The 23483-nt window shown below is 36.3% G+C and overlaps 2 protein-coding genes across 4 annotated transcripts in view; both read right to left on the reverse strand.

Moving 5' to 3' along the window:
- Positions 1–319: 319 nt before the first annotated feature.
- Positions 320–23483, reverse strand: part of ATS1 (phospholipid/glycerol acyltransferase family protein) — a 28692-nt gene continuing 5528 nt past the window's right edge. Inside the window, exons 1-13 of one of the 3 annotated variants that reach the window (XM_086458236.1) lie at positions 22904–22988; positions 21165–21230; positions 20990–21076; positions 20768–20865; positions 20435–20492; positions 12130–12231; positions 11981–12042; positions 11777–11887; positions 8759–8837; positions 4111–4230; positions 3924–4037; positions 1511–1693; positions 320–688 (exon numbers count right to left, since the gene is read on the reverse strand). In XM_086458236.1, the coding sequence (XP_086314362.1) occupies positions 1559–1693; positions 3924–4037; positions 4111–4230; positions 8759–8837; positions 11777–11887; positions 11981–12042; positions 12130–12231; positions 20435–20492; positions 20768–20865; positions 20990–21028 (918 nt within the window). In that variant the 5' untranslated portion in view covers positions 21029–21076; positions 21165–21230; positions 22904–22988 and the 3' untranslated portion in view covers positions 320–688; positions 1511–1558. Of the gene's footprint in view, positions 689–1510; positions 1694–3923; positions 4038–4110; positions 4231–8758; positions 8838–11776; positions 11888–11980; positions 12043–12129; positions 12232–20434; positions 20493–20767; positions 20866–20989; positions 21077–21164; positions 21231–22903; positions 23008–23483 lie in introns of those variants that run through there. The other 2 variants (XM_086458234.1, XM_086458235.1) reach the window with 2 other exon arrangements.
- LOC147391622 (Ribulose bisphosphate carboxylase large chain, catalytic domain-containing protein) lies at positions 4237–6758 on the reverse strand. The gene is given in 3 exon segments (XM_086457700.1): positions 4237–5656; positions 5809–5921; positions 6596–6758. Coding segments are annotated over 3 exon segments (939 nt in total). The 3' UTR covers positions 4237–4993.

Consider the following 23483-nt stretch of genomic DNA (forward strand, 5'->3'; position numbering starts at 1 on the left):
AGTGAATTCGAGATGCAGTAGATGACACTCAAATAATACACCATTAGCTCAAGATCGAATGAAGATCCCAGTCCAACCCATTAAAGCAGTAGTCCGATCGATAAATCACTACAATTTTGAAGCACTCCAACCAACTATATAACCTTGTTTTCAAGATGATAAACATGCTCAAACAGCAAAGCTAGAAAGTCTAGGAACAACTTCTGATGACATAACCTTGTTTTCAAGATAACATCATGCTTTTGTAACAATGACTACTGCTCAGAGGCAAAAGAAACAACTACAACTAAACAATTTTCAAAATGAAAAAAATCTCATGTATGCCAAGAAAAAATAAATCACTGATAGAAAATTAAAATGTTTAATGCAGTTATGCAGAATATGAGATACACGACAAATTTGCTTATCAAAGGCGAGTGGTACTCTTGTTCGATGATGTTAAAAATATGTACAGAATGCAGCTAGCTTGAACTTGTAGAACAATTCTGACGAGCTTCACTCTGGAAATATGATTCAAAAAATTGATGGTGAGGATGGTGGATACTAGAGGACTGATGGCGAAAGATGGCCAACTTCACTGAAAGTCGTGTGAAGGGGCACAGCTTTCTCTAGTGGAGCAAACAAGATTGAAGGACCTTGCATTGATCAGTAATGAATTATACAAAAGATGGAAAATTATTTCCTTAGCCTGCAAAGAATCAAAGTTAGTCTGTTAGAAAGCAATACAGAAAGTGTAAGCATGCATAACAATTCGTTTTTTTTAACCCTTCTTATGCAGGTAAATCAAAATTTTATAGTGACTTTATCTCTTTACTTCAAGATTGACCTTGTATTTCTCTGTTTTGTCCATGATTTACCCACATTTCTGTATAATATATAATTGCAACTTGTAAGAACTAATAAAGATTTGCATTTGCAAGTGCTGTGTCCAAGGTCAGAGCATTAAATGCATTGCAACGACTAACTCCAGATTTTTGTTTCCAACTTACTTCTTCTCATTTCACTAGCCAAACCCATGATCAAGAAAAAAAGATTTGAAAAAGAAAATAGTGTAGCCAATTCCATATAGTTGAGGCAAGTATGGAATATATGGGCAGGTTGAGCCATAAGCTTTATAAAGCTCATTGGCTCATTGGCGTTTGACAAGACCTATGTGTCCATGTAAAGTTTCACCATTGTAAAGGTATCATAAAAGATCAGTAAAATAATGGATGAGAAAATGAAGTTCTCAAAATATTCATAAATCATGGCTTTAGACAAAATTGAATGGAGGAACAAGATTCATTCAGCCGGCCCCAAATTTTTGGGAAGAGAACTTGATGATGATGATAGATGAAAGACCTGATTACATGTGAGCTGAAACAATGGTGAGAAAAAGGACTACCATACAACTTGAACCTAATAAACATCGTTATGAGACCCAAAGAAAAGAGCATTTGAAAACATTTTATAGTTGAACATTAGCAGCAGTCATTATTCCAAAATAAATTACATAAAAGGGTGGAAGTACCTGATAAGACCAAAAAAAGTAATATTATGGAAAAGCAACAAGGGATGACTACTGCCATGGTTGCGACAAAGAGACAGTTGAGTTTGATGCCTTCAGTCCTTGATTTCCATGTATAGCAGATCTGAGCACATTGTATTGCTCAGTTACTGAACTATACAGTGCCTTCGTAAAGTTTGTTTTAACCTGCAACAAATAACAGTTGGCTCATTCTAAATCATTCGAACAAATCAATATGGTCTGTACACATACACAAAAGCGAAATTGGATTTGTACTTGAATGTGTGAAGATCCAATTGTAGAACTGATAAAAATCATGAAAGTCTATTGTTATCATATACTCTTTTAAGTTTTATATCACATTGTATTGTTAACTTCCAAACATGCCAAGGTAACTTTATTACATTTTAAATTATAAGAAATTTGAGAGAGAGAGACAGAGACGACCATGAACAGAATTACTTCTACAAACAAACATGCATAGAGAAGCAGCTAAAACCATGAACAGGTTGTTAAAGAAGAAAGAATACAATGAGCACCCAAAGTATAGTGCAGATTGTAATTCAAGAAAAATTTTAGAGGAATGAAACGGCCTTTGACGCATAGAGATTTCTCCAATGGTTGACATTCCCTGATACATTCGGAAACAATGCGAAATTTTGAACCATGGCAACAGTACAAATGAGGCATATAGTGACATTAGCTGATAACTACAACACAGATGAGGCAACTAGTGGCATCAACATCATCCAGATGACTGAATTCCATATCCAAATTTTATCCATATTCAATTTTTAGGTCGGATTTAGTTTGGATGTTGATAAAGGTAGACATAACATTCAAGATGACAAAATAATCCTTCATGTGCTTCACAATAGACACTGAAGATTTCACAGATGATTATGATACGAGGTGTCAATCCAGAACACTGCGTTCATCTTCAGTGATGAAAGACACAATACATGCAAGACTATGTGAAATTAATGCTTCGCAATCTATGTAACAAGGACACAGGCATATATGCCATTGTCCAAAATGGGTATGAGATGTTTGATGTGACACATTTGACAAGACCAAAACTCTTAACATGTCCCATATACACGTATTGTAATTCATAACATAATATTTAGCGATACTTAACTGATTTATTTTAAATAAAAATAGGAAAAAAATATATGACAGGTAAAGAAAAATGAAAACGTTTCTATACACCATAAGTCAATAACTTAATGAAAGTATTGTTGGCCACCACCTTGGTGCTTTAAAAGGCCAGGTACACAAGGCACGTGCTGGAAGTGGTGACGGCTGTGTCCATGGGATTAATCGGACTAAGTCTGGATACCCATGGATAAAAAAAAAACTCAATGAAAGTAGATTTTACATATTAAACCATGGTTGTGTTTAACTTGGTATTAATATATGATAAATTTGGGGGTCCAACTCAAAACCAATTGGCAATGAGTGGAGAGGCCCAAGTGCTTATAAGGTGAGAAATAAGGCAATTTGTGTCCAATGTGGGACTAAACTCAACACGCTCCCGCACGTGTGGGCTGGACTTGGCCAAAGCACGTGGAGATATGAACTGGGTGACGTGGAGGAGAGAAAGGCCCGCTCTGATACCATGACAAAAACCAATTGGCAATGAGTGGAGAGGCCCAAGAGCTTATAAGGAGAGAAACAAGGCAATTTGTGTCTGATGTGGGACTAAACTCAACAATATATATGGAAGATGGATTTACACAAATCCTTACAAGTTACCTTTTTTTAATAGAAAATTATTAAGATAAATGTGACCCTACTTTACGTGCTAGAAGATGGCAGGGTGTATATGTTGATGGTATTTATCCAATAGGACCAATACCCCCACAATCATAAAGGTGTGGAGTCCAGTTACATAGTTTCCAATATATCATAAGCATCAATAAGGAGACAGTTTTTTCCCCATTCTTTTAGTTTCAAAATATTTATCCTTCAGGTACAGTCCTAGGTTTCGCAGACAAACACTTATAAGAATACAAGCACATATTTAGCTTCTGGAATATTAAATACAATGAATACTTCATTGGCCAATCATCTGCGAGACCTATAATTGCAACTAACAACAGATTTTAAAATTTTATATTTGAGCAGGTGCTAGAAAAGTTACCACGTTTTACCTACATATTTTGTTTTCAACAATCCAGGAAAAAAAAGGATAAGAGACGCCATAATATCAAATACACGCGTAAAAATGTTCAACCAAGTCTCTTGGGCTGGTCATCTCAAACTCCTTTTTTTTTCCTTGAATAATTTTTTAACTTATAAAAAAAAAAATTTTAAAAAAACAGTTCAACCAACAAGAAAATCAGAAACAATAACTGCAGACCAGGCAGATCAACCAATTCCTGCACTGAGCTGTATATTATATGAAACCAACCTCTTCAGGGTTTTCATGGCCAGCAGCTATGTCATCAAAGTTCATTTCTGGTGCCACTGATATCCCAACCCCATGAAAAGAAATCACTCTTCGCTCTCCGATTTCTTTTTCTACCTGAAGAAAAAGAATTTTGGCATTAGGAGACGCAAGGAACATTACATAACATGCCAAATATTAAAAGAGCTACCTGGGGTGGTGGGGGCATGATCTCATGGCACATCAATGCCAAGGGATAGATATGCCCTGGAACACCTGAATGATGTGCAAGCCTTCTCATATTGTCCACTGAAGATGCATCAAAGGGTGCCTGGGCACCTTATATCAGTACGAAAACATAGTGGCATCAAAGCAATATGAAAAGAAGGCAAATGAAAAAAATCATAAAGTACATATATCAGTATCGAACACAATATAATACGTGTACTGAACAAAAAAAGTATAAGACAAATAACTCTAATGCACGCAGCACCTACCCACACACACACACACTAACGTCCGCACCTACACACATGCATGATCCACCCACTCCCACCAAAACATGCACTCCCGTGTGCATGTGCACACACACATACGGCCCACACGTTGGTAAGTCAATTGCTGATTTTTTTTGTGAGGATGATCTCTGTTAGAGTTATTTATACTTAAGTGTAAGTTGGCCCCACATGCTTTTATAATATAAATAGAGAAGAGGAGGAGGAGCCGAACTAATTCATGTTCGACCCTCTCTCTCCTCTCCTTGTTTCTTCTCTCCTTTTTCTCTTGTGGATTGATTCTTGGTCTCTAACTTGGTATCAAAGCATCTCTGCTCTTAGATTAATCCATCACTCCTCTTCTCTATTTATATTATAAAAGCATGCAGAGCCCACTTACACTAAAGTAAAAAAAAAAACTCCCACAATCTCTTTGTCATGGAGATCATTCTCATAATATTCATCCTTTTTTTCAAACTTTTAATCAGTTCCAATATAGAGTTCGATATTATATTGAACAATATAGAACCAGAAAAGAGAAAAGTTGAGATAAAATCCAGAACTATGCTTCATCTTGAACCAAGGACTCCCATTTGAAAACTAGATCATTGAAAAATACTCCGTTGAACTCAACATGAAGAGTTGTCCATCTGAATAATAGACCTTTAATGGAATACACCCTGAAGCCACGGGCAAAACACCTGGTAGAGAGACCCAATCTTGCAGGAAATAAATACCGCGACTTCGGTCTTTTTCAATAAAATCATCACGTAGTAAATCAACAAAGCCCAAGGTGATTTCTCTTTCCCCTTCCAGTTTACCTACTACGGTACCAGCGTGAATATGATCTCCCCCAGACATACGTAACGCTTTAGCTAGTACACGGAAATGGATACCATGATTCTTCTGTCTATCAATAACTGCATGCATTGCACGGTGGATGTGAAGAAGTAGACCATTATCTCGGCAATAATGAGCCAAGCTAGTATTTGCAGTGAATCCCCCCGTTAAGTAGTCATGCATTACGATAGGAACTCCCAATTCTCTGGCAAATACAGCTCTTTTCATCATTTCTTCGCATGTACCTGCAGTAGCATTCAAGTAATGTCCTTTGATTTCACCTGTTTCGGCCTATGCTTTATAAATTGCTTTGGCACAAAATAGGAAACAATCTTTCCAACGCATAAATGGCAATCCCAATTTTGGTTTAATAGTAAAGCCCAATAGGGGATGACCTACTTGTTCTCTCTCACCCAGTCCACCCTAGACCTAGATCTAACCAGCAACAGCTATTTTAACCTAGTTCTGCCCAAAAGCAGCCCCAAAACCCCTTCAACCCTGCTGTATGTTAAAGGTACAACAATTCTAATCCAGCCCAACTTAATTTCCAACCCAAACCCTTTGTTGGAACTGACCTGACCATTAAACCCCAGCCGAACAGACCCACAAACCTGTACCCCAGCCGAACCCTCTTTACTGTTTGCATATCCTATCCGAATCAAATATTTGGCCCATATACTTGCTGATACTGTTTCAACCACCCCTATATCTCATTTAGGATGGAAAAAAAAAAAAAAAAACCAAGCCCTCTAACCCCAATCAAACCTACCACCTACCCCAACCCTCCTATTCAGTCCTAACCTTCCTAAAACATCCAAACCCAATAAATTATTAGTTGTAACCTTTGTCACCAATCCAGCCCCTTACCCCTCCAAACACAATCTACCACATTAGTTTCATTTTGTTATTACCAAGTTCACTAAACAGAAGTTGCTGGAAATTGTTGGTATATTATTATTTTTGACCTAATTCGTGATAGTTACCAAAGTTTTCCATTGAACACACTTGAGCATAAACTTATTCTCAAAATCCTTGAAAGGGATCAAGAGAATCGTAATTGTGTATTGACTGAACCCTAGGCTAGTGGAAGTCCAATCTCCCATTGGCATCCATCATCTTCCTCTTTGGGTAATCTAACTTCGTGGGATTGAGATAGCCTTGAACTTTAGCATAGTTATTCATTTGACTTTCTGTTGCGTTGTCGATGAATGCAGGTCAATTTATAATTTTTATTGCTTTTAGTAATTTACTCGTGATCTCAGACCCCTCTTTTAGTTTGGGCATCATAGTCCTACATAAAAAATTCTATACTTATCAAAAATAAAACAAAAAGTAAAAAAAAAATTATGGCTGCCTTCCTACCAAGTACATTGACCTTCTCATCATCTGGCACGAGCAAGAAATATGAAGCCAAACTAGGAATCTCTTTTAGTGACATGGACGAATATCCAACAATCCTTGGCTTCAGGGTTATGCAATATCTCCTTAAACCTCTTTCATTTAGTGTTGGTGTTTTCATACGCATTTTTAAAGGATGGCATACCAAGGAGACTTGTGCGAAAGAATGAAGGTTCTTTGGCTTCTCTATGCTTTTTATAGGTTTGTTTGAAAAGAAAACGTCATGTAATTCGAGACAAGGAGAAAGCAAACATGTTTATTCTTCTAGAGTTCATGGTATTAGCTTATCTGATTTTAATAATGGGTGACAAGAGGAGAAGAATCTATAGCACCTAGTTGGTTAATGCTTATTAAAGGTTGAATCAAGTTGGATCCCAATAGCTTTTGATCTGACAAGTGAGCACAAAAGGTTTAGAAACGAGAAAGGAGCCACTTGAAAGTTTCCTTCAGTTTGGCAGCAAAGATTGAAGACTTTCCTAGAGTATCTGAGGACCAAGAAGATCATTTTCTTGAACTTTTATTGATTGGACCCTCAAAGCCTTGTAGTGCTTGTAAACCATCATTGTAAACAAAATATTTTTCCTAAAGTGTTTTCCTCATTGCTTTATGTAAAATTCACATAACCTAGCAAAAAAAGAAAAAAATGAAGGAAAAGGGAAGACAAAATAAAAAATAAGTGAGATGAAGGATCGTAGTAGTAGCTTCAACATGTGATAAAATGAAGGATAATTGTTCAGGTGCAAAGAAGATCATTGATAGTACCAGTGAGGAATACAATGGGGCAGGTGGAAGACTCTAGGACTAAGTAAAAGTTGAGAAGGATGTGCATCAACGTAATGAGGATGGACGAGGCTTAAGTGCTTAGCCATCAACAAAGATATGGCCTTTATAGAATGGCATGAGGAAATAAAATTTGTATGGCCAACTCCAAATAGCTGGGACAAAGCATGGATTATGATGGTGATGAAGACAACGATGATGATTACATTGTTGCCAAAATATCTGTGAAATTGGTATTATATCATTTGGAAAGAAAAGAAATAATAACAAATAAACATGGCCTTTTATAACATAAGCCGCCTAATAACCTCATGGATTTCGATAATCAAGCCATGCATCTGCCCCTGATAATACAATGGATGGGGTAAAGCACATACACTCCAATTTAAATACAGCTGATGGTCTTAAAATAACCAAAAAGCTGCCTGCAGAGTAGATGTTTCTATGTTTAAAGAGCAAACATCCAAATCAAAAAAATTATTGTTAGTTGGACGTTTTTTTGGAGCAAGCTCTCCGAGGAGTCTGAAGGGGTATTTTTTGAGGATTTTGTTTTTAAAGTGGGTGATGCAATCAGATCTGAAAATTAATACTAATTTGTGTGAAAACTTCAAAATAAGTTAAGTTGGTAGATCCCAAGTGAAATGACTACATTACCCTTACATGAACATTTAAAGTAACAAAGGAAAACTAAAAATACTAACTAACTTCAACAACTAAAAAACTGACTCCAACAACTAACTATTTCAGATTGTTACTAACGGAAATAACAAACAACTAGCAAACTAATTAACTAACTAACTTGGACTGCATCAGTGGGATTCGCGTTGCCATGTGTAAGCCCGCTTGTGGGCTGGCAGCTTCGTGTTTGTTTGCTTTCTTTATTTTGTTTCTCTTTGTTTTTTTTTTTTTTTTTCTATTATACAGGGCACATAGGCCGCTTCCTTTTTTCCTTAATAAAATCTTACTCTTATCAAATATATATATATTAGTGCCAACATCTCCTAAAACCCATCTTAATTAAAAAAAGATTGGTTTTAAAGACCAGGAGAGGACATTCAAGACTTCTAAGTTCTATCTACACATCCAAAATAGATTAACCATGTTTGACATTATGTTCTAAAATTTAAGTGAAAAAAAATATAGAAATTATATCATCTGATAAGTTTCCATGAATCGCCCACAAAAGAAAAACACAGCCTTAAGGTGACAATATAATAAGAGAAAGAATGCTTGGAACAACAGTCTTATGATGAGTCATGATTTCAGAAGAAAAAGACAAGGAGGGGAGAGTTCAAATTTGGGGGAAGAAATAAATCCTTATTCAGTTCCAAGTGAAAAATAACTTACTGGAAACCATTCTTGAGTGGAAGGATCTGGGCGGTCCCTACCACCACTGGGTGCAATCCATATTATTTGTGATCCACCCCTAGATTCATTTAAGCTAAGTCAGAAAATCACATAATCAATGGGAAACACTCATGTATGAAGTCCACATCAAAGAAAAATAAAGCATTGACACGAAGCATCAAGTAGAAGGCAAATAAAACTCAATTCCAACTCTCTGAAATCAGAGAGGTGAAAAGGGAAAAAAAACAAACTAACAACTTTATCCAGCTAGAGTGCCAGGTTTGAACTTTTTTTAATCATAAATCAACCAAAAACCATGTATGCTTGGTCTACTAAACTGAATATGTGTTCTCCAACAAAAGTTACCACAGGAACTTTCCCAAGAATATGTAACAAAGAGGAGTTTTTTAACAGAAATAGTCATTGTCCCCTTTATACTACATTGTCAGTTCTGAGCCCACATAAAGGAGAAGGGATGTGTCAGGTTGGCCGCCGGTGTAAAAATCAACCAATTCCTAACATGAATCCTGATAAGACATTTCATTCCATTGATGACAAGGCATTTCCTCAAATCGATGCACTTCAACGGAGACCAATCGCAATGGGAATCATCAGGCAAGGGTTAGCTAGGCCGTCCTCTGGAAACGAAGCACCGTAATGACACCTGGATACAGTGGGAAGTAGGCAAGGATTCTCGCATCAGACTGGATGAATGCGAATAGAAAAGTTAGTCTGGAGTGTAGGATTCGTCTCGCCACTTGGAACTAGGGGACTTTGATAAGATAGAGCTTAGAGTTAATACATACAAGTAAAGAAGAAAATTTGATCTAGCTTGTTTGCAAGAAACAAAATGGAAAGGAACAAAAGCTAAGAAAATTGAAGGATATAAGCTCTAATACACTGGAAAAGTTAGAAACAAAAATGGTTGTCATACTTGTATATAGAGGTCCAAAAGATACAGTTGTATGTGTGGGGAGAATATATGATCAACTATAAGCTAATATGACCAATAATAGAAAAAGATATAATTAAAATAATTAGTGTGTAAGCCCTCCAAGTTTGAATAGGACAAAACATAAAAAAGACAATCTTGGGAAAACATGGATGAACTCATCCAAATCATTCCAAATGGAGAGAGGATATTTATGGTAGGAAACTTAAATAGTAATATAGGGAAGAAAAGTGAAGACTATGAGAAAGACTTCATTGAGGACTTGAGTTTGGGGAAATAAACGACCTTGTGATAACAAACACATATTTCAAAAGGAGGGAAGAAGGTCTAATTGCATTTAAGAGTGGCGGAATCAATAAAAGCCAATAGACCCTTTTTTTTCTATTTAGGAGAAACGAATTATCAATAATATAAAGATTGTAAGGTTCTCCTAAGAAAGATTAACTACACAACATAGGCTAGTGATTTTATATAAGAGAGGGGGTGAAAAGAAGGAATATCGGAATATAAGGTGGTGGAACCTTAAAAGGAAAAAAGGTGTTGGCTTTTACCAACAAATTGATAAAGGGAGAAATATGAAACTTAGAGGTAGATACCAGAGTGATGTGGGATGAAGTAGTTAAAGGCATTAAGAGTGTAGAGAAAGAATTCACTGGGGAGTCCATGAGAAAAAATCAGAAACAAAGAAACTTGGTGGTGAAGTATTGATGCCCAAAAGATCATTAGAGGGAGAGAAAAAAAAAGATCCATTAAAAGTTGTGGCTAAAAACTAGATGTGGAGAAGTTACAAAATTATAAAATTACAAAAATAAATAATAGAGAGGAAAAGAGAGCACTAACCGAAGCTTAGCATACGGCATCTGATGATCTATATAACAGGTTGGCTACTAAAGAAAGCGAGAAAGATGTTTTCAAGTTGGAAAGAATTAGGGAAAGGGAAACTAGAGATTTAAATAGTTGCAAGTGCATTAAAAACGAAGATGATAGAATGTTAGAAAGAGATAAAGAGATTAGGGAAAGGTGGAGGGATTATTTTCATGAATTATTAAATGAGGATCACCAAAGAGATTTGGGCCAAGCAAGAGAGGCAGGGAAGATTTGAGAACAAGAACATAAATACATCTATAAAATTTTAGGGTTTCACAAGTGAAAATAGTTCTATCAAAGATGAGAACAGTTAGGACCATATGACTGGATGATATTCCAAGATAAGTATATAAATACATTAGAAGTTTTGGATTGTTCTAGCTAACTTCACCATTCAATCCAATTCGACTTTTCTAAGGCAGATTTGTATTCGAATTTCTCCACTAATGTCCAGTGTGAACTGTTTACGACTTGCTCATCAAAATTCATGTGTCTCTTTCTTAAAACAATTTGCTATGTGTATTCTTAAGCATAGTTGTAGGAGTAAAGAATTTTAAAACAGGATTTTCAAAATTAGTTCTTTGACCCTTCTCACAATAATTTTACCTTTATGATCGAGAATATAGAGAGAAGCAATTGTCTATCTCATTGGATCAATATTGCTAATAAATCCACACTGAACAAATGCCTTCATATGAACTGTTTTCATTTATTTTTGCAAGCTTTTGAGGGTGACAATGACCTAAGGTTACCATCATTTGATGGATGAAAATGCCTAACACCTTCCCTCCTCTTTAATAGAACCTTCTTACCCTAATTTCATGGTTTATTAGACAAAGTTTGGAGTCATTTCATCATGTTGTCGATCATTTTGATGATAATCCTTCCTTTGGGTAACCATTCACACCCCAAATCCAATGAATGGTGCTGTCCTAAACCATGGTCCGAATTAGGTTCCCTTAGCTAGCCCAATCCACATGGCTACAACTAGGTTTAAAAACCCTAGTGGAAAGAATCAAAATAGCATTCCCATTGAAAGCTTCATAAATAGTGTAGGCAATTTAAAACTGGCATGAGCTCTAATTCAGGTGATTAAAAATCAAAATAGCATTCCACAGTAGGGTGGATTATCCAATCTCGTTCACAACTACAACATGTCCAAGAATATAATCAACAAAAAAATAAGACAACAAAATTACCTTAAAAGCAAAGCCATCTCCTTTAGACTTCGAGTGTTCGCTCTCCTTTTCATCTCAGCAAGCTCGGGAATGTCATTCATGTGCTTCTTCGAGTACACACAAAGTAGATTCCTAGCATGGCACAAAATGTAATATTCATAAATACTATTTATTAAATAATCTTCAAACTAAAACAAGTAAATTTTTTACTAGAGAGCTCTAAACCTTCCCATGCTGAACGGCTTGCAAAGGGGATCAGTCACAACTCTATCTCCCGCTATGTAGGTCTGGTAAGAACAAAAAATCTGGTCATGGAAGTCATTTACAACTAAAATGAATATGTGGTTACAGTAGACAGTAAAATTAGGTCTAACCACATTCTCAGCAAAATGTGGATTTGTTGTTTCAAGCAATAATGCGATAACTGCTGGATCCGCTTCTGTTTGGTGGTTGGAGATCAAGATAACATTGTGACCCTACATTTCATGGTACAAAGGGTTACATCCATAATAAAAGTAATCAACAAGCAAGAGAAGGTTAAAAATGGATGAAAAACTAGAAATGCAAATAAGAGATGTTCAGAACCAGAAAGTTCACAGAAATCCTGTCAAGGCTGACTAAGAATGCAAAACAGCTTTTCAAAAACGCCAATATTGTAATCCCACTCCACATGCCACCATTCCCTTGTCAGAGAATACAGTAATTATCAAGCATGCTTTTTTTCTTCTTTTTTTTTCTTAGATAGGTAGGTAATTTATCGCGAGTGTATTAAACGAAGTCCCGAGTCATTGTGTTGTCCAATAATGGATCTGTTCCCCGCCAAAATCCCGAGAAATGGTTTCCTCACGTGACATTCTTCTTGCTCAAACCCCACCCCAGATCTGCAACATCCAGATGCCAATCATGATGATCTTCTCCTTCTAAAAACCCTAGATGCCATGACCTACACAACGGATCCACTAACTATTTCCATTAACTAATTTATGCCCCTTGACCTCATGCACATGTAGCCACATATGATATTGTGCAAATTTTAATCCCAAATGCATGACTTATTTCCATAGTCACCAAAGTCGCCAACTTTTTCAAAAAGTCGTGATTAAATCACGGTTTTAAAGACTCGTGATTAAATCACAAATAAATCCCGACTTTTTGAAAAAGTTGCGATTTAAACAAAAAAGCGCGATTTAATCGTGTCCACTTTTTAAAGGGTTTTTTACAAACCATTTATTCTTAATAGTTTAAAATAGGATTTAATGATATAAATGATAACATCAGTTAATAGAAAAAATTACATTGTCCAAACACTATTTTGATTTTTTTCGGTTTTTTATCCAACTTTTTCCGTTGCCAACTTATTCCCGAACCCCGATTTGGTGACTATGCTTAGGTCTAGTCTCATATTTAAGTAAAACTTTGACTCGTATCTTATACATTGGCAATTGATTTTCATGTGCTGCTAGAAGACATTAACATCCTAATTTTTTAGTCAAATAATATCCTCCTGGAGTTGGAGTAAAAGAAGTAGGTCAATAACTTTCTTTTCACCCTCATAAATTTTTGTTCCTTGTGCAAGAGAGACCAAGAGTCGGTAAATCATTTGCTATTACATGGTAGTTTCGCTTGAAAGATTGAAGTCACTTTCTTCAGTTGTTTGGATTGGTGGAATGTTTACCATACTCGATAAAGACTTTGGTTGAAAGTTGGCTGGATTGGGGGAGGTATTTCATTAAGGCAAAGCACACTTTTGGGGGATTGCTACTTGTTAGAGTTCTTTAATGTCATGTGGGGCCCAATACTTAAGCCCACACGACCAGCCACATGTTTTTAATATAAAAGAGAGGTTAAACCCTATTGGGGGAGACCTACTTATTCTCTTCTCTAGTTTCCTCCATCTCTCTTGAACCTTAATCTTCTAACATGGTATCAGAGCACTTCTACCATTAGATCTAACTGATTTCTTTTACTTTCTTCCCTTTTATTAATCCCTTTCTCTTCCCTCTTCAATCCGGCACTTCCAAACCTTAAGGCCTTGGTCCCATAAAGGGATTTAGGTATTTGAAGTTTGTTTGTTTGCACCTAGACATTTATCTACGGCTTGGTTTGTGTTTGTTTAAGAAGTTTATGAATGATTGAGGAATTAGTGGACGGTTTTGAAGCCCTAAAGTTCAGATTTTTGGTTTTCGACTCTACGGCCGGGTTTTCATATCTAGGGTTTGTTTGAAAAAGTAAGGTATTCCTACCCTTGCCACTCTTCTTATAAGGTATCGTGAGATTTTTTTCTGTTTTGGGACTTCCTCATCTCCTCCATCAAAAGCGCAAATTTTCCCAAAATTCAGTTTTCCGGGTCTCGTTGGGTTTTTAGATTTCTCTCCTACCAACATTTTTTGGGCTTCCAATTTTCAGCGTCCCCCTTAGGATGTTCTAGAATTTTTTGGATTTTGTTTTCCCACTTGGTTTTTTATTGGGTTCCAGGCGGCGAATACGAGACTTGCTGATGGTGTTGAGGCTCAAATCGCTTCAACTAAATTGAATGGCACTAATTATCTCCCATGGTCTCACTTTGTGTGAGTATTCCTTTGTACTAAGAAGAAATCAAGGTTTTTGGTTGAATATCCACCTCCTCAGGATGACAAACAGTATGAAGATTTGCAAAGTGATAATTCCCTGGTTATGACATGGTTGTGGAACAGTATGGAGTCCTCTATTTCCTCCAATGTGATTTATTTAGATACAACAAAACATATCTGACTAGCCATACAAGATATGTACTCTCATGAAAAGAACGTTTCTCAGGTATATGATCTATTTGAAACCATGTTCACTACTAAACCGGGAGACAGATCCTTGACTGAATGCTATAACTCTCGTCGGGGTATGTGGGAAGAACTTCAGCAATACCAGTTCTTGACTACATGTCTTGAGGCCCCATAAAGGCACTGAAAAGAATTTTAGTTCGCATTGTTTCTCTTTAACCTGAATCCAGAGTATGCTTCTTTGAAGAGTCAGATTCTTACTAGTAAGCCTTTTCCAACTGCTTCCAATGCCTTTTCTCGTTTTCAGTGTGCTTCTCTTAGGAGTGTCTCTTCTAAAACTCCTAAAGAGTCATCAGAATTGGTTTCTGGTGGTTCATCTGACTCTTCTCGTAGAGGTGACCGTGGTGGTCGTGGAGGTGTCTGTGGTGGTGATTTGTAGTGTACCTATTGTGGCTATACTAAGCAGTTTTGTTGGGATAATAAGGGTAAACCTGCTTGGGTTAATCAGGCTCAAGAGGAACCTCCTCAGACTTCCATTAATTCCACTTCTCAGACTATATCTAGAGTTGCACCTTCCGATCTTATACACACTTGGGAGAGATTCTTCAAAAGTTGACTACCTTGACTGCAGGACCTACTCCACTCACAACTAATATGGCCAATTCAGATAATCTCACATTTATGGCTGCTAAGTTTCCCTCATCTTGGCTCATTGATTCCAAAGCTAGTGCCCACATATCTGGTATATCTCGTATCTTTTCTAATTTACATTCTCTTAATTCTCACATTGTACTAGTCGATAGGCTTCCAATTTTCAGCCGTCCCCCTAAGGATGTTCTGGAATTTTTTGGATTTTGTTTTCCCACTTGGGTTTTTTATTGGGTTCCAACCGGTGAATACGAGACTTGCTGATGGTGTTGAGGCTCAAATCACTTCAACTAAATTGAATGGCACTAATTATCTCCCATGGTCACACTTTGTGTGAGTATTCCTTTGTACTAAGAAGAAATCAAGGTTTTTGGTTGAATATCCACCTCCTCGGGATGACAAACAGTATGAAGATTTGCAAAGTGATAATTCTCTGGTTATGACACGGTTGTGGAACAGTATGGAGTCCTCCAATGTTATGTATTTAGATACAACAAAACATATCTGACTAGCCATACAAGATATGTACTCTCATGAAAAGAACGTTTCTCCGGTATATGATCTATTTGAGACCATGTTCACTACTAAACAGGGAGACAGATCCTTGACTAAATGCTATAGCTCTCTTTGGGGTATGTGGGAAGAACTTCAGCAATATCAGTTCTTGACTACATGTCTTGAGGCCCCAAAAAGGCACTGAAAAGAATTTTAGTTTGCATTGTTTCTCTCTAACCTAAATCCAGAGTATGCTTCTTTGAAGAGTCAGATTCTTACTAGTGAGTCTTTTCCAACTGCTTCCAATGCCTTTTCTCGTTTTCAGTGTGCTTCTCTTAGGAGTCTCTTCTAAAAATCCTAAAGAATCGTCAGAATTAATTTCTGGTGGTTCATCTGACTCTTCTCGTAGAGGTGACCGTGATGGTCGTGGAGGTGTCTGTGGTGGTGATTTGTAGTATACCTATTGTGGCTATACTAAGCAGTTTTGTTGGGATAACAGGGGTAAACCTGCTTGGGTTAATCAGGCTCAAGAGGAACCTCCTCAGACTTCCATCGATTCCACTTCTCAGACTACATCTAGAGTTGCACCTTCCGATCTTATACACACTTGGGAAAGATTCTTCAAAAGTTGACTACCTTGACTGCAGGACCTACTCCACCCACAACTACTATGGCCAATTCAGATAATCTCACATTTATGGTTGCTAAGTTTCCCTCATCTTGGATCATTGATTCCAAAGCTAGTGCCCACATATCTGGTATATCTCGTATCTTTTCTAATTTACATTCTCTTAATTCTCACATTGTACTAGTTGATGGGTCCAGTCGTACTGTACTTAGGAAATGTGATGTTCTTCCAAATTCATCTCTTCCTTTATCTTCTACTCTTTTGGTCCCTGATTTTCCTTTTAACCTACTTTCTATTAGTCAACTTACAAAATCATTGTAATGCTATGTAACCTTCTTCACTTCATATTGTCTTTCGATATCTCATGACGAGGAAGATAATTAGTTTGGAGCATGAGAAAGATGGATTATACTATTTAATGCGTAATGTACCTACTTTTGACTTGAGTGCTTCAGTTTCACCCATTCAGTTAGGAAAGGTGATGTTCTTCCAAATTCATCTCTTCCTTTATCTTCTACTCTTTTGGTCCCTAATTTTCCTTTTAATATACTTTCTATTAGTCAACTTACAAAATCATTGTAATGCTATGTAACCTTCTTCCTTTCATATTATCTTTCGAGATCTCATGACGAGGAAGATAATTAGTTTGGAGCATGAGAAATATGGATTATACTATTTAATGCATAATGTACCTACTTTTGCCTTGAGTGCTTCAGTTTCATCCATTCAGTGGCACTATCGGTTGAGTCGTGTGTATTTGTCTAATTTACGTCGCATTATTCCTAAATTGAGTTTAGGGTCAATTTTAGCATGTGAGGCTTGCCAATTGGGCAAGCATCATCGTACTTATTTTCCTAGTCGTATTGAGAGTCGTCAATCTAATTTTTTTGATATACTTCATATGGATATTTGGGGTCTATCAAGAAGAATAAAAAGTTTATCCAATTTTCATTACTTTGTGGTATTTATGGATGATTATTCTCGTATGACACGACTTTTCTTATTGAAAGATCGCACGGAATTACCTTGTGTGTTGCTTACTTTTTATAAAGAGATTCAGTCCAATTTGGCAAACTTGTGAAAATTACCCATTCTGATAATGCCTTAGAATACATGGAATCTTCTATTCAATCTTTTTGCTCAAATAATGTCATTATCCATTAGACTGGTTGTGCTCATACTTCTCAACGGAATGGTAGAAACATTATCATTTACTTGATGTTGATCGTGTCATGTTTCAGATGCATGTAACTAAGCCTAATTGGGTTGATGTTGTCCTCACAGCTTGTCCTCTTATAAATCGCATGCCATCATCAATTTTAAATGGTCAATCACATTTTTCTCTGATTATCCTCAAGTTCATCCTTTTGATGTCATTCCTAGATTCTTTGATTGTGCTTGTTTTGTTCACTCATTTGAACCTAGGTCAAATAAACTTTCCCCAAGAACCATCAAATGTGTCTTTCTGGATTACTCTCGCACACAAAAAGGGTTTAGGTGTTATTGTCCTGTCACTCAATGCTACTATGTAAGTGTTTATATGATATTCTTTGAGTCTGCACCTTATTGTCTTTGTTGGTACCTCATTTGATTTAGATCTTGTATCTTCTTGTCAGGGGGAGTTGTCTCCTACAGTTTCTTCCTCTCATGTCCTTACAATTGTTCCTAGGGGTGACCTTTCCATTGTGCCTCTTCTAGTATATCAACGCACTCGTTTCTGAGCACCTTCATCTTCTCTGCCAACCCCAGATCCATCATCAGCTTCACTTGAGATTCCTCCACATTCACCAACATCCACTTCTACCTCTAGTGATCTTCCAATTGCTTTAAGAAAATGTATTAGATCTTGCACTGAGCACCCAATTGTTGATTTTGTCTTTTCATCAGATGTCATAGTGAGACTTTATTTCCAGTAACTCTCCTGAACTCTGGTAGAGTTCTTAATTTTGTTGTAGTGTGTTACGCTTAACTCCTGTATCAGTTGGATATTAAAAATGTCTTTCTACATGGAAGACTTGCAGGAGGAGGTATATATAGAGCAACCACCTGGATATGTGGCCTCTGGTAAGATTGGACTAGTGGTCGCTTACAAAAGACAATCTATAGGCTGAAACAGTCGCTTAGAGCTTGGTTTGATAAATTTAGCTTAGTTGTTCTGAGATACCAGTAGGATCACTTGGTCTGGTATCTCAAATTTGAAGACTCATCTAGCCAAATAGTTTCACACTAAAAAGTTGGGTCTTCTTCGCTACTTCTTGGGTATTGAAGTAGCTCGCTCCAAAGAAGGTATTAGTTTGTCTCAAAGGAAGTATGTTATCGATTTGCTATCTGAGAATGGTACTTTGAGTTCTAAACTAGTTGATAGTCAAAGGAATCCCATTACTAAGTTTGATGTTGAACAGGAGGAGATTTATCCTGATGTAAAGTGTACCGTAGGTTAGTTGGCAATCTAATCTACCTAACTGTCACTCGCCTAGATAATAACCTTTGTTGTTTGAGCAGTTAGCCAATTTATGCATGCTCCGTAATTGACTCATTGGGATGCTATGTTTAGGATACTGAGGTATCTAAAGGAGTCTACCTGACTGTCACTCACCTAGATATTACCTTTGTTGTTCGAGTAGTTAGTTAATTTATGCATGCTCTGCAACGGACTCATTGGGATGCTATGTTTAGGATATTGAGGTATCTAAAATGGTCATCAAGCAAATGATTATTATACAGACTTTCACCTCGTATATCCATTACTAGCTTCTCAGATATTGATTGGGCGGACAGCCGAACTGATCGTAGATCTACTTCTGGGTATTGTACCTTCGTGCGAGGTATTTTAGTGACTTGGTGTAGTAAAAAATAGCAAGTTGTAGCTTTTTCTAATGCTGAAGCAGAATACATGGCAATGACACATACTACATGTGAGATGCTTTGGGTTCAAAGTCTTTTAAAGGAGAGGGGGATCGAAGTTCCTAGTCCTTTGCCTATGTATTTTGATAACTAAGTTGCAAGTTGTATAGCTAGTAATCCAGTATTCCACAAGAGAACCAAGCACATTGAGGTTGATTGTCGCTTTATTCGTGATATGGTGATGGCTAAGAAGATATCTAATCCTTATATCAAGTGAGAAAATTAGTTGAAAAATGTTCTCACAAAATCATTGTCTAGGAGTTCCTTTCTTACTATTTGCACCAAGTTGGGAATGTCAGATTTGTATGCTCCAGCTTGATAGTGAGTGTTAGAGTTCTTATTTAATGTATGTGGACCCAATACTTAAGCTCACACAATTCATGTCTTATTTCTCATTAATGTAAGGTCATGTGGGCCCAATACTTAAGCCCACACAACCAACCACATGTTTTCAAGATAAAAGAGAGGTCAAACCTATGGGAGGTGACCTACTCATTCTCTTCTCTAGTTTCCTCTTTCTATATTTAACCCTAATCTTCTAACACAACCTTTCGCAGTGTGTTGGATCATTTGGAAGGAGAGGAACCAACACGTGTTCGATGATAAAGGAAAGGAAGCGCAAGATGTGGTGGTAGAAGTCTTAGCTTTATTATTTTTTTGGCATAAAAATTCTAAAGAGCTTAGGGGAATTTTCTTTGAAGACTTCCTTGTAAGGTGTGAAAGGGTGTAATATAGATTTGGGGTAATCTCTTTTTCTCTTAGGGTTTTTCGGCGGGTTGCTCGCCATTTTGAGTGGTTTGTATTTCTTTTCTTTCGGTTGGTCTCCTCAACCTCCGTTTCGATTAATGAATTATCTTTGCCTATCAAAAATATAAAATAAAATAACTTCCTTTTCACCCACATATGCTAAACTGCTTCTTATTCTAGCAATAAGGCATGTCAAATAATAATGCAAATGGGAAACCATCATAGTCCGGAAAAAGCCCATAACTAAAAGCTAATGATTTATTCGAGAATTTGCTTGAATCTGTTGCGAAGAATTAAAACTGAATTTTTTTTTAATAGGTCACCATACGTAGCTTCTATAGAAAATGAGGAAAGGAGTTATTTTAAAATATGCAGATAATAATATGTAGGCTAAAACAACGGAGTAATTAGTATCATGGTTAAGGTGTTAAACATGATATTGTACAAATAATCTGTTCACCGTCAACTGGAACCAAAAGATAATGGACTGAAGTTAGGCACCTGACGAAGCTTCTCTTCCATGTCATAGAAAAGAGAGATGTTGCCAACATACGACTTTCTGAAGAGATTAAAAATGAAAAAAAGTTAAAGAATGCTAAAAAAGTTATAGAAAATAACTTGGATATGCCAATGAAGCTCTTTCGATATCAACGTATTCAACAAATCATAAAACGCTAACTCTTTGGTCTCAGGCGTATGACATATTGCCACACCTCACACTTTTCCAAGTAATCTAGGTTTAATTTAGATGATTTGCATGTGAACTAGATAAATATTCATACCAAGCCTGACACAACAAACAAATTTAAAAAAAGGCCAATAATGTAAGTCCACCTGAAATCAATCAAAGGCCGTATATAATTTTGACCAAACATGTAGTAGTCAAATGGCTCTCGTATGGCTTTGTGATATGGTGAGAAGGTAAACGGATCCTGAAAAAAATAGTGCTTTGACATATAAGAGGCACATAAAGCTGATTCACATCTAAATGTTCACTTCAAAACTCCGTACAAATCACAAGAAAATTAAAGCATTTACAACACAAATTAATAATACCTCTACTTCCAACATAATGCGATCAAAAGCAACAGCCATGTTTGACAAAATGATCTCATCTGCCTTAGGATTTCCACTTTGAAGAACCTGACAAGTTAAACGATGCCAAATAAAATTTTGAAAGCAGCGGATATGCAGAAAATAAACAGTGCAACTAGTGCATTAGATGGGATACCCCCTAAATGAACATTATTCCCCTTCTCCCTACAAGTAAACCTTAGAATTGTATCTACAAAGAGACCTGCATTGATAGCATAGAACAATAAACCAGTAAAACATAATGCCGAACTCATCGATTAACAATTAATTCATCCACAGGTAACTCCGGTAACAACTTCACCATGAAAGCTTTCTCTCAAAAGTCAAAACTAAGATAGCGAACAATGAATCATTTTTTTAAATAGATCTAGTCATCTTTCTCGCTTGTAGTTTTGGTTTGAAGCTCTAAACCTAGTCCCAAATTGTAAAGTTATCTATAATACTTTAGCATGTATATATAAATCAGTTAAAAACTCAATCAAGCTGAACATACAAATTAACAACAACAACAAAAAAAAAAGATTGTCAGTTTGCCATCATAGAAACCTAGATAGCTAGGATCAATGATCAATAATTATTGGAGCTGAAGTAAGATGTAAAATTAAAGAATTATGATTGTCAACCATCAGAGCTCGAGCTGCCACCGTCAAAAGGAGTAAAGCTAGAGAAACAGATATATTCAATAACATGCCACAATAAACTTCTCAAAAAAAATTATTTGTAACGATAAACTTGAAAGAGGAAAGAAGGAAAAGGAAAAAAAAACAAAAACACCCTCAAAACAGACTGCCTATTGCAACTAGCCAACCACAAGAGTAGAAATCCTACAAAGCTGCTTAACAAAAAGAAAGAACGGAAAAAAAGAAATAAGAAGAGAAATGTAGAGATGAAACTACGAAGAAAATCCATGGGAGCAGGTTTGATAGATTTTTCTTTTCTTTCTTCTGTTCATTTCCTCCTCTCTTTTTTTCTAATCAGAACCCTACAAATCGGCATATTAGACAGTTGTGAATTCCATCGTCATCTTTGTCAACTCTTCAGATGCCTTTAGTCATTAACACACATAATAATGCCATTGCACCATAAAAGGAAAAAAGTAGTCAGATTTTTAAAAGACTTCCAAAGAGTTAACTGTATTTTCTAGAATCATTGCAGCCATTCTAAGGAACAATTGAATAGCTTGATAACATGACAAGCACTAATAGGAAAGTCCAAGGAGAGATCAATAATAAAAATATGAGGCTTCCTAGGCTAAATGGTTGAATGAACTACATACAATGCTAAATATTAAACTACTCTTTTTGATAATTAACAGAATCATAGTGTGGTGTTATAAACTAGGTAGAAGAAAATAACAAATTAGGGAAATTAATTCCTTGAGTACAAAGATCCCCTTTATAAAGCATTCTTAATTAGCAAATCAGTGACGGAATTGAGTGTCAAGAGGGAAGGATATGTCTAACTGAAGATATGGAATGACAGTTTGGACCACCACCCCATTAACAGCCCTTGTGGCCAAACCTGCTTCTATGGGCAATGTGAGAGATTTTTTCCACGTGTTATTGATTTTATTGCATCCACTTTAGTAAACAAAACAGGATTATAGCTTAACTGCATGACATAAAAACTGAAAGAAGCTAACAGAAACAAGAAATAAGATTACTCATGCGTTATAAGGTTTCAAAAGCACAAATGAAACAAAAAGTACACATTTTAATTCCACAAGAAAAACATTTCTAGGGAAGTGAAGTATGCATATCCTTGTGCAATTAAGCAAAATAAAAAATAAAAAAATAAAAATAAACTCAATATTTAAGAACCCCGTGCATGAGAGAAAAGAACACTGTAAAATGTGTTTAAGGAATTGCGTTTTACTGCATTTCGATAATTCGTGTATAACTCCTCCAAACCAGCAGCAACATCTGAAGGCAGCCTTCCAGCTTCTATTTCCTTTCTAATGCCCAACAGCAGCTCTGCAACTACAGATCCCTCTTAGAGCAAGGAAGCAAGTATTTTTGTCTAACTTCCACAGTAAATACATGACAGTGCACAGCAAAAATGATTATGTCAAAATTGAACAATACAATTTCAGAATTTAGCTAAGGTCTTGCTCAAAGCATGGCATCAATTGTCAACTTCTTCACAAAAACAGCAGCAATTATGATATAAAACCAACTAAAAGGGAAATAAAGTTAAACTTGAAACACCAAGCAGGGGGCATACTATTACACAATTTGCTTAGCACGAGATATTGCAAAACTACCAAACAACTAATTACAAAGCACCAGCAATGCTTCCTTTTCCATAATATGAATGTCTAACATGTTTTTCTTTACAAGGATTCGCATAAAGGAACCAATCCCAATAAAAACAATCTACATGAATAAGTTATCCATAGAGGCTATACAACCAAAATATATATATATATATATATCAAAAGAATGATCAATCTGAT

The sequence above is a fragment of the Akebia trifoliata genome, chromosome 11 (assembly GCF_017979445.1).
Source record: "Akebia trifoliata isolate Shusen 1 chromosome 11, ASM1797944v1, whole genome shotgun sequence".
Classification (NCBI taxonomy): Eukaryota; Viridiplantae; Streptophyta; class Magnoliopsida; order Ranunculales; family Lardizabalaceae; genus Akebia; species Akebia trifoliata.